This window comes from Gopherus flavomarginatus, chromosome 2, assembly GCF_025201925.1.
Source record: "Gopherus flavomarginatus isolate rGopFla2 chromosome 2, rGopFla2.mat.asm, whole genome shotgun sequence".
Classification (NCBI taxonomy): Eukaryota; Metazoa; Chordata; order Testudines; family Testudinidae; genus Gopherus; species Gopherus flavomarginatus.
The window spans coordinates 116,316,390-116,327,704 of NC_066618.1; the positions used below are offsets into that span (position 1 = coordinate 116,316,390).

The 11,315-nt window shown below is 41.1% G+C and overlaps 1 protein-coding gene across 13 annotated transcripts in view; it reads left to right on the forward strand.

The window, feature by feature from the left end:
• LOC127043697 (poly(rC)-binding protein 3-like) overlaps positions 1 to 11,315 on the forward strand; it is a 751,631-nt gene that overhangs the window by 721,961 nt on the left and 18,355 nt on the right. For 12 of the 13 annotated variants that reach the window (XM_050937755.1, XM_050937766.1, XM_050937767.1 and 9 more), the window contains one exon: positions 6,412 to 6,581. In XM_050937755.1, coding sequence (XP_050793712.1) covers positions 6,412 to 6,581 — 170 coding nt within the window. Of the gene's footprint in view, positions 1 to 6,411; positions 6,582 to 7,846; positions 8,470 to 11,315 lie in introns of those variants that run through there. The other variant, XM_050937765.1, reaches the window with a different exon arrangement.

The window sequence follows — 11,315 nt, forward strand, 5'->3', positions numbered from 1 at the left end:
GGTCCTCCCTAAAATTAAAGTGTCAGCATCAATACTTTCTGCTATTGCTGCTACTTGGCAATACTGATTATTGCTCCAAATAGGAAATCAGGGTTGATATTTGTCGTCTTGACAAGCAGCCAAGGAAATGAATTGATTTTTTAATTAGGTATAAGAACCTACATATCTGCAGCATGGGTCGTTCTGAAATTGTTTCCTAAGCAGTGCATCCAGTGGGCTTTGTGCTTCACTTTCAGTGTTGCACCTTTATCCTTCTCTGCCTTTATTTTGTCTAGTATTGCAAAATAGGTCTGTGTAAACTGTTAGTTCTTGGAAGGGTAGAGTGTACATCAGTGAGGGCAGCCTGCTCTGGGCGTTAGTCTCCCCTTGCACTGGTGCAAACTAGGAATAATTATTTTTGTGTTAATGGGCCTCTTTCTCTATGCTTTGCACCTTGAGGAGTCATTGACCTTTTTGCCAAGTGAATGTAAGATACCAGTGGAAATTAGAAGGGACTCAAGACCACTGTACTTACACATGCTCTTGAATGACCAGAGAAGAACAGGATATGATTTACATAGAAATAAACCCAGAAGGCTAAGTCTGAGTTGTTACTCAGTCCTTGATCAGAAAGATTCCCACTGATTCAAACACAGTAGGAATTTGCCTAAGCAAACACTAAATACAAACTAAGTAAAGACCGTAGGGTTTGGCCCAAGGAAAGCATAAGTAAGGCTAAGATTTTGTCAGGGATAGTTTTAGTAGAAGTCATGGACAGGTCATGGGCAATAAAGCAAAATTTACGGAAGCTGGTGACCTGTCCATGACTTTTACTAACACTATCCCTGACAAAATGAGGAGCCCAGCTGCAGGGTCCCCACACTGCTTGCAGAGGTTGGGAAGCTGTGGGGGCTGCTCCAAGCTCTGGGGGGCCTTATCTTCCATCCACTTTCTGGGATCCTTTTCTGCTTTCCAGGCTTACATTGTAAGAGGAAAAACTTGTGATGTAGGTCTTGGCATATAATGGTGGAGTGGTGATAGCTTGGTGGGGGGATGGAGAAGGTGGTGGAAGTGGAGTACAATGGAGCTGGCATAGATGGATCACAATCTTAAAACACCTGACACTGCAAAAAAAAAACCACATTGGTCAGTAAGGTAAAAATCACCTTTCCCCTTTTAAAAAAAAAAGAGAGAGAGAACAATGAACAGAAAGCAAAACCCCCCAAAACAGCAAGATGCTTTGAAAATAAAATGCCGCAAATCTGATAAATGCTCTCTATAAATATAAATTGGCCTGTAAATCCAGCAGAATTGGAAATGACAACCTGATGGGCCAGCCTTCTGTGTTCGAGAGGAATAATGACTCCTTCCTTTCAAATATCTAATTGGGAAGCTCATCACATAAGCACCATAAGGGTGTCTTACAATCAGATTCAACAGCATCTCCATAAAAGACACTGGGAAGGTAAATGTGGCCTTCCCAATACATAGCTGTTGTCCTTGACTGAGAAATGCTGAATATTTAGGAGAAAATGTTAGATCCTGCAGATCTTACTCAGGCAAAATTCCAACTGATTACCTGCAGAATTGAGCACATGTAAACAGAGTGCCTAAACATAACAAATATATCCAATAGGTCCAACCTAAGAGCCCAGGTGTTGCTTTTTAATATATCCATTGTCTGAATGTCAGCAATAAAATTGCACTCCATCCTCTGAATGATCCTGATTCAAGAAAGCTCAGTTCAGCAAAGGAATTTAGGCACAATGTTAATCTTAATTTAAAATTAAATGTGTTTAAGTGCTTTCCTGAATTTGAATGTGTCATTATTTATGTTAAAGGGCTTAAAAGGTGAAAATGTGGCTTAAAAGAACTCATTTACTACCACCAATGTTTAATGATCCGCATTAAAAATATTGGAACATATCCTCAGTTGGTGTAAATTGGAATAGTTGTACTGAAGTCAATGAAGGTATACCAGTTTGCAGCAGTTGAAGATCTGGCCCAGTAAATTTAATTTAATTTAATTTGATACTGAGAGCCACAAATGTGATAGCACCCAATATGGTAATACGTAATTAACCAGATATTTTAACTTGGGTTTGATCAAGGAGAAGTGATTTCTGAAAAATACGTATTTTACCCCTTTGTCTTTTGGTATGTTCTTGCATTTGGTCTTGGCCTGATTCTGTCTCTCTTTAACCAAGGGGAAGCCCAATTTTTAATTCCCCATGCATAATCAATGGGACCATGACAGTAAAAGTGTTATCATCTCAATATTTGTCCTACCAATTTTCTTTATATCTGTTTATGAAGTCTGTGAAATCACTATGAGCCAGATTTTGTATTACACCTGGGAGGGAGAGGGAAGATGTTAAATATTACTGCTGCTTTTTAACAGGCACAGAGTAGTCAAGCATCGTGTCCAAGGTCTTACAATAAGTCCGTGAGAGAGCTATGATCAGATATCAGGAGATCGTGACTTCCACTAAACTACACTGTCCCTCATGCAGCCCCTTTTTCTAAATAAAAATGCATAAATAAATCCCACTATGGCAGCCCTTCTGAGGCATATAACAAGGCAGTGTACTTGTGCAACAGAGGAAAGAAGCAGAAAGAATAAAAGCAGTTGAAAATAATGAGAAGGAAATGAAGCTAAGTATTTATGAAAAACAGTTAGAGATTCTCCTTTGAAGAGAACGTCATAGACCAAGTTCTACTGTCAGTTATACCCTGGATTTACATCAGGGTAACATGTTAGGAAGCCACGGCTACCTGTGGTATCCTGGAAATGTCAGACACATCCAATAGAACATGTAACAGAAACAATTCCATGGATACACAATACATCGATTCTTACATGGACTGAAACTTCCTTTAAATAATGGGAGATGTCTTTTCACCTTTGGTCAGTGGTTCAGACTGGTATTGGATGACAGTTGTTCCCATCTGACAGTTGTTCAATAGTCATTATTAAATGAGTTTCAGTCTTGGGTCCAGCCTTGTTGGCGGTCCCAGGAGAGAGGCCAAGGAGCCAATGGGCTGAGCCCACACTCCTCTTTCGCCCTTGAAGCTACTCCCACCAGGCCAGTGGAGGTAAACTGACGAGGCAGCATTGGGAAGCTTGAGTTGACAGTACCTGTACTGGGGATAAGCAGAAAACTTCAGTCTCAGATGCTGCCTACTCAGTACCTTTTCCTAGCACTATTCCAAATGGAATCCAGTTTTATCTAGAAGTGAAATATTCAAACAGCCCACAAGCCATGCACCACCATGACGAGTCAACGCTTTACAGTAGGGGCCATGTAATAAACTACAGACTAAATGTCTGGCTACTCTCAGTGCCATACAGAGAGAATTTAGCAGTGAGGGACATAAGGAGCCAAACAAGCAGAAAACTCACACTAGAAGGCCATAGTTTAAAGTATAACTCGCATACTCTCTGTGTGATAGTCTTTGTATAGTGCTGAGTACATGGGCAGTGCTTCATAACAAACACGAAGAAAGACACAGGGCCTGAATCTGAACTCACATGGTGTAAATCAGGAGTAATTCCACTTGTCAATAGAGTTAAACTGGTGTCAGCTAAAAATCAGTCCTCATGGTCCCATCCGCTAAAATTTTATGGTCCTGGCTCGATCCCGCTCCCATTGATGTTATAGGAATTTTGCCATGGATGTGAACAGACAATTAAGAACCCGTGGGTGCATGACTCTCCTCTGATTTACACCAGTATAACTACATGGTTTTTGGTGGAGTCACACCTGCGTTACACTATTGTAAATCAGAGGAGACTCAGGCCCATGATACATTGGAAGACCTCATGAACGTCAGTCTCAAAAGCAGTTCTAATGGTCCTGCTAAAGAGAAATGTTAGACTCCTGTACTGCTCATCCTCTAATTGTATCAGCCAAGAGTTTTCAGAAGCAGCAAACCTGTAACTGTAGAACATACCACACTTCATACAGTGCTGTCACTTTCAGTGTTTCATGGACCCATCTCTGTTGCAAAGGACCCAGTAGGATTTGCCAAATCCTGCTGTGCAACCATCTACAGAATGAGAGATGGCTTCTCCTGAGTGGGCCAGTCAGTAGTATTAGAAAGATTTGTCTTGAAAAAAAAGCATCAGTTTTGGATATAATGTCATACGACTCCTTCTCAGAGTAAGGCAGACAAAATGCAAAGGGTCTGGCTCACCGGTGTGTCACACCGCTTTTACACCAGTATTACGCCATCAAAATTACTTGAAGGGGAGAGGCAGTCTGTCAGATGACCTGATTCCAAACCATTTAAACTGCATAGATTAAAACCAACCCCTAAGATTCCCAGAAATGTATTGACAGCCCACGCAGATCATACAATCCAATGCTATGGTAATGCGCACCACATAAATAACTAAACTAGATCAATCCCAGAGCCCCAGTATAATGTGCTCCCAGCGGACAGCCATATTCTGAACTAGCTTTAGTGTTTGGTCTCAGTCATGTGGCTCCATGCAGAGTGTATTACAGCAAGGGAGGGTTAAGGTGACAAAGGGTAAGTGTGGAAAGCTCCTCACAGGAATTAAAAGGTGACCCTCTCCTTGCCAAGCACAAATAAAAAAGTGTTCTTGGTCACCACCACTTCTTGGGCGTCCAGGAGCAGCCCAGGTCTAGCAATGCTCTTAAGTTGTTCATCTGGGTCACAAATGGTGGTCACAATTTCTCAGTCATGGTCTTGATTAAAGTACCACCAGTGCTTCTGGATGCTTCCACCAACATTATCTCCAATTTATCTGGACTGAGTCACAATCATTCAAGCCCCAGACTCATTTAGGTACAAGGCTATTGGTTCCACTCTACCAGCTGGATTAGGCATGATAACAGCATACAGTTGGGTGTCTTTGGTGTCCCCTTCCAAGTGGCCTCAGGAACACATTGAATAGGAGGTGATAAAATAGTCCTCATGGTACCATGCATGAACTCCCTCAGGGCAGCTACCATCTGAGCACACTCTAGAACAACTCCACTGCTTTGACAGGCCACAGACGCTTTAACAAACCCTGCTGACTAGAGCTGGTTGCATTTTTTCTAAATGTTAACAAAAATCAGAGTTTTTACACGCATTTGTATTGTGTTTTGCCTACTAACAGATTCAGAAACCTTTTTATCTCTGTGGCTAGGACACGACCAGCTGTAGCAGCCAGTACCATGCTCAGGCCTAGAACTTGGTTGACCAGGGTTAAGGAAATCTGTGGACTCAAGGGGCAGCCAACGTTGCCTCACCACAACTTTCTCACTGATCCTTCCTTAGAAAAGGAAAAATTCCTAAAATTAACACACAAACAAGCCCTCAGACTATGAATAGGAAATCTCCTACATTTATTTGCCTCATTCTCCCACTCCTCCCAACCCTATCTATCTGCTTTGTCCTTCTATTGTGGCCTGTCTGGCCATCTAGACTGTGAACTCTCTGGGGCAGGGACTGTGTTCTTTGTGTTTTAGCTGGTCAGTGTCTAGCACTATGGGGCCTTAACCCTGGATTGGGGTTCCTAGACCCTGCCATAATATAAATCAATAATACTAGTACTAATATTTGTAGCTCACCAAGAACTTTCAAGCAGCCTTTGAAACAACATGCAATGTATTTTGCCAGTTGACTTTGAGGCTAAGAAGGGAACCATTGTGAGCATTTAGTCAGACCTCCTGCACATTGCAGGCCACAGACCCTCACCTGCTCACTCCTATAATAGACCCGGTACAATTTTACTGAAGGATAAAATGGGACATAGGAACACATGCAGAATCCTGACTTACATTTTGCAAATAAAACCAAGGATCAGGTTGTGGAGGAAGTGTCATCGCGCCTTAGGCCCAGTTCTGTGTTCAACTACATGGTTATAAGTCCCATTGTCTTTAATGGAAAGAAACCATTGTAAAGGAGGGCAAAATTTGGTCAATAAAGTTTAGGACTGTCACACAAGCTAGAAAGACCTAGTGAGTGAGGTTCTGTTGGTTAATGAGACAAGTGTTCGGACTACACAGAGCTCTTCTTCAGACTGATGCACAGACACAATAATAGAGCTTTCAGTCTGTCTGATTTGTCAGTTATGTTGCATCTCTTGATATTTTCACTGGAAATTCAACCTGGGCTCTTCTTTGTATTCTGTAGCACTACAATATGCCAGTATTCTCTGAGGTATTGGATGGCTAAATTGCCTGTGATACTGAGTTAATATATAACCACCTACAAAATGACAATGCTTTAACTATAGTAGCTTGACCACTGAGTCCATAGACCCTGCTAGCTAGTCATTCCAAGCCGCACAGCAAAAATCTTTTGTTTTGATATCAAGAGACCTTAGTAACCACATTTCGATCGATACGACAAGTTGCAGTTAAAGAATTTTTGCTTGTGTCTGTGGCACTAATTTCAGTCTTTGTCCCACTCCAGTTAATAGGCTGCATTATTGGCAGACAAGGCAGTAAGATAAATGAAATCAGGCAGATGTCAGGAGCACAGATCAAGATTGCTAATGCCACAGAAGGCTCGGCAGAGCGACAAGTTACAATCACAGGCTCCCCGGCAAACATCAGCTTAGCACAGTACCTCATTAACGCAAGGTAAGTTAGCTTTGTAAGTGATATGCTTCTGCAAAGTTGCTCTGTCTGTTTTCCAACAAATGTCTGCCTAGGATAAAGCCAGCAAGTTGCTGTGCAGTGTCCATTTTGCATAGTCTTATTTTATTCCTACTTATTTGTAAATCTTGTACTGTTAGAGCCTGTGTTTATTGGTGGTTTATATAGAAAGCGGCTTACTCTGGTGAAATTTCAGTTACACTGAAGCATAAGAGCTCAAAATCTGAACATTCACATTTGTAGCCATCTAGCCTCTGAGCTGGATACAGAAAATGCTACTGTCATAAATTCATTGGAAGATAAAACTTTTCATAGGACAAACTGATAGTGATGCAGACTCATTCTGCTGTCTTAAATGGCAACTATAGTGAAACAGATTGCAAAACAGCTTTAATTTGCTAGCTGGAAATTGCTTCTCGGGGTTATGAATGGGATATTAAAGACATTTGGTTGCTAAAGAGACCCAGGATTTATTTTTTCATAGATAGCCGCACAGATTTGTAAAAAAGCTCATCCTCATCAGGCAGGGTGAGAACCTCCTTTCCACCACCAGCTCCAGAGTTAATGAAAACACTGGTTGTATAGTTAGCCCTTTGAGACTGCTTATGACTCTCACTATTTGGATTTAATTATTTAGGAAAAGATTAAAGTTGATATGCAAGTAGCACTTCATTTGCTCTTACCCCTTTGAGAAAGTGCAATGAATGTAACTCCCTGTCATAAATCTATTTGTATGTGCTGTACCAAGGCACTAGAGAGGAAAATTAGTAGCTATACATTACACCATTTTTAAAAAACACTGCGCCATCTTGCAAATCAAGCTACTTTCTTAAAGATACTTGCTATTAAAGTGATATAAAGTGTGTAAAACAGTATAAGCTTGTGTATGTTGTGAATTGCAGTCCTAGCAAATCTAACCAGCCAAAGCACCTCTCCACCAATATAATTTGACCAACACTAGAAAAGCATGTAGATTCCATGAATGAAGGGAAAGGAGATTTGCCTTCCATTATGGCAAACAAAATATTACCTTTGCATTACTTGAAACTAGCTTGCCAGGGATACATGTACTGTTCTATGGCACCACGAAGCTTCAACGCAAGCCATTCCAAGGATCCAAAGACAACATACAACTCGTGTGCTTTACATTCTTTATAGCAAATATAAGTCACTTCCTTAAGCCCTGTAATCAAGTAAAAATGTGTTCCCTCCTTTAACCCTTAAGGATATGTTCTTCTCTTGGTGTTCAGGGATTCCCCACACATCGAGACGAGAATAGACCCCTCCACTTTTAGTTGCACAAACGCCATATGGCATGCACCTGGATTGCAGAAGATGATAATTTAAGATCTTCAAGACAGCTAAAGCATGCAAATAAAATAATGCAAGTTATTAATGGAGTTGCAGTGAGCTGCTCACCAGAGACAGAAACTCTAGTGAACAAACCTCTCTTTGACTCAGTTAGAAAATCCTGTGAACTCTCACAGCTCTGTTTATTGCTGTCTAGTGGTTCTTTTCATGGAATGGGACATTTAAGAGGTCTTTTAACACACTTTTGCAATGAAGAAAACTGCTAAGCAATCATATTCCATGGATACTATATACCCTGTGAAACTAGAAACATCGTAGTACTTTCTTCCTGTTGAATTTCTAGTTAGAAAGCATTTGTTATCATCAGATTCAATAAGCCATTATATATTATGTACCATATGCTGAAAATGTATTTAGGTAAAATGACTTCATTTGTGAATGAAGAGTCTTAAAACAATGTATAATAAATTAAGCTCTCGAGTATCACAGGTAATTAAGGTGGCCTTTTCATTTTTAAAAACTATGCTATGTGACTAATCTTTTGCTAAAAGATATAATGAGGAGAGAGGAATTCTGTTAACTGAGGTGCCAACACAGCAACAGAACTAGTTGGTAGTCAAGGATTGAATGGGCCATGGAAACTGAGTAACTACAGTCCAGCAAGCGGTGTCCCCAGCCTGTGGCTTACGCAGCTTGGCAAGGCCATGGGAGGGAAATATAGAGTGCCAAGCCCATGTGGGACCTATTCTGTGGGTAAATGGAGCCAGCTTCAAGGGTTGTAAATCCAAAACTTGATCTGAGTCCTACGTGCTCTTTCTTTTTTTATTTTTTTATTTATTTATAATTTTTTATTAAATATAAAAGGCAGATGTGAAATAAATTGTTACTAGAGAGAGTTGAGTACAATATCAAAGTACTAAACTCACCAATATACCCACTGGTATGCAAGAATAGTCAATGTACACCGAGGCCAGGGGCCACCAAGTTTTCCCATCATTCCTGGATCTACCTTTTCTGTCTGTTCAGGGATTACTTCTGATACTGACAACACTGCAGACCAATCAGCTCTGACTAGTGTGGTAATGTCATTCCCATTAGTTTGGTTTCCAGGGGCATTACTTCTAGGAATTACAATACGTAATTCAAGGTTTGACAGTAGCCTGCGTTTTAAAAAAATACCAGTTCTTTCAAGTACTTGAACTATTTCTAGCCAGTTTTGTCATCTTTAAAATCTTTTATCAGACAAGTTTAAATAAAGATTCTTCTGTTGCAATATCTTGTTGAATACGTGCATGAGAATATCTAAACTAAGTTAGATTTAAGGGCAGCATGGTCTGTAGAGACAGAGATTTAACCTTATTTTTGTTTCTGTATGGATATAGCCAACTGTTGATATTTGTACCCCTGAAATATGCCCCATCTTAGTCACGTGCATTAGGAATGCTTTATTTCCTGTATATCTCTTGTCTCTTAACTGGTCTTCTGCCTGAATCATGTAACTACAGGACTTGGGAAATAAGGTTCCACTGTAATAACTGGAGCCTTGTTATCAAATTATTATCTTAAAATTCTTACTATAAATGAAATGAACCACAATTTAAGTTTAACCTGTATGCTATCTGACTTCTTCTTTGGGTTATAAATGAATTTTAGCCAATGGAGCTTTCTTATTCTTGTTGAAGAGTAGCTTTTTGAAGATATTTTTGCTTCCATTTTGATAACATTTGATTAGGTCAAGGATAATTAACAAGGGCCCACCCCTATACTCCTTACCTACTCAAGAAATGCACTGATTCCACGGAACACAGGATGTGACCTTCAATGTATTTATTCATAAAATGAAACTTTTCTCTGAAAAGTGACTCTGTAAAACTGGTATCATGGAGTTCCAGGTGTGTCACGCATCATGGGTTTCCAAATTAAATTTGGTCTGTTTACATGTAAACAGTCAGTTTTGGTAACTGCAAACTCAACAAGGCCTCTGAAAACTAAGTTGGATTCCTTCTATTTTATGCATCGTCATCACCACCACTAGAAGTAAAGATCTGGTAAGGCAGGACAAATGAGACCTTTAGTTATGCCTGTGCAGCTCAGTACATCATTTGGAGACAATGAGGTTACACAGGTGTAACTGAGGCCATGATTTTGGCCTGCAGAATACTTGCCACCTGTGATGATACGGGAGAGGGTATTTTCGCCCCCCCACACAACTCCCCACCGGCTGAACTTTCAGCATTAGCAGCTAGAAAAATCCCATCTCGTCACTTGCCAACTGAGCCAGTTTGAGGTGGAGTCACTGTGCGATAATACACAATGAATCCCCACAATGTCATTTTTACAGACCCCTCAGAGTAAAACTGAGCTGTAAATATAAAATCCAATTATACACAGATAATTTTATAAAACATGCTGCTCCTGCTCACCAACCTGAGAAGGTGCCCTGTAGTTGGCTCCAAATTTCAGGGTCAGGTAACAGGCATTTTTAATGTAAATTATATAGTTTAATATTTCAGATGGCATTGTTTGCTGTATAAAGACACTATTATTGATTTTCTACAAAGACCAGTTTTGACACCAGGTTAGAGAAAGCAGTGTTGTTCAGTGGGAATGGGTGAAACTTGTGGACGCAGAGGTTAAGAAAACCAAAGTTTTCTGTTTCATGCACTCCAAACCTTTACAAATGTAGCTGAGATGGCTTCTGGCTCCCAGGCAAAAGTATTGAGGTTAAGTTCCAAAGAGCCCATTTCCTTGTGGGGGGAAGTGAAGAACCTGATATCTTCCCACCATACAGCCAAACAAGCCCCAAGCTCCCTCACCTGTACCTTTAGCGGCCGTTCTGGGGGGTACCATCCTCAAACACCATCACCTCTGTTATCTTCAAGGGATGGTTTCATCTGCTGTCTGGGGGCAGCACCTAGACCAAAAGGAAGGGCTTCTGGTGGTTGCCCATCTCCATTCAACAACAGTGAGCAGGAGACATTCCTGCAAGTCACTTGAAGCTGCATGGAGCCCTGGGCTCAGGGAAGACCCTACTTGCATTCATGTTAAGCTGTCCCAGAGGCAAAGTTCCCCCTCGTCTTGACTGAGGCCTGGATATGATTTGTCCTTAATCCTATGCAGTGTGGGTGTTTCTGTCCTTTAGTGCTTAAATGAACAGGGCAGCATGGCTAGAAGTGTTCTCCAGTCTACTGCTGACTGATGATAGATGGGCCTCTGCCACGGGCCCTTCTCCTCGCCTTGTGGATTGGGGGTTATTGGGGGTCTCTGCCATTCCTGCTTCCACTCCCAAATAGAATATGTGGGAGAGGGAAAGTGCTGTTCCCAGAAGTGGCCACAGGGAGGAAGCAGTGGAGGGTTGGCCAATGGATCGACCCAGAAGAGTAGGGTGGCGCAAGCCACTATGAAGAG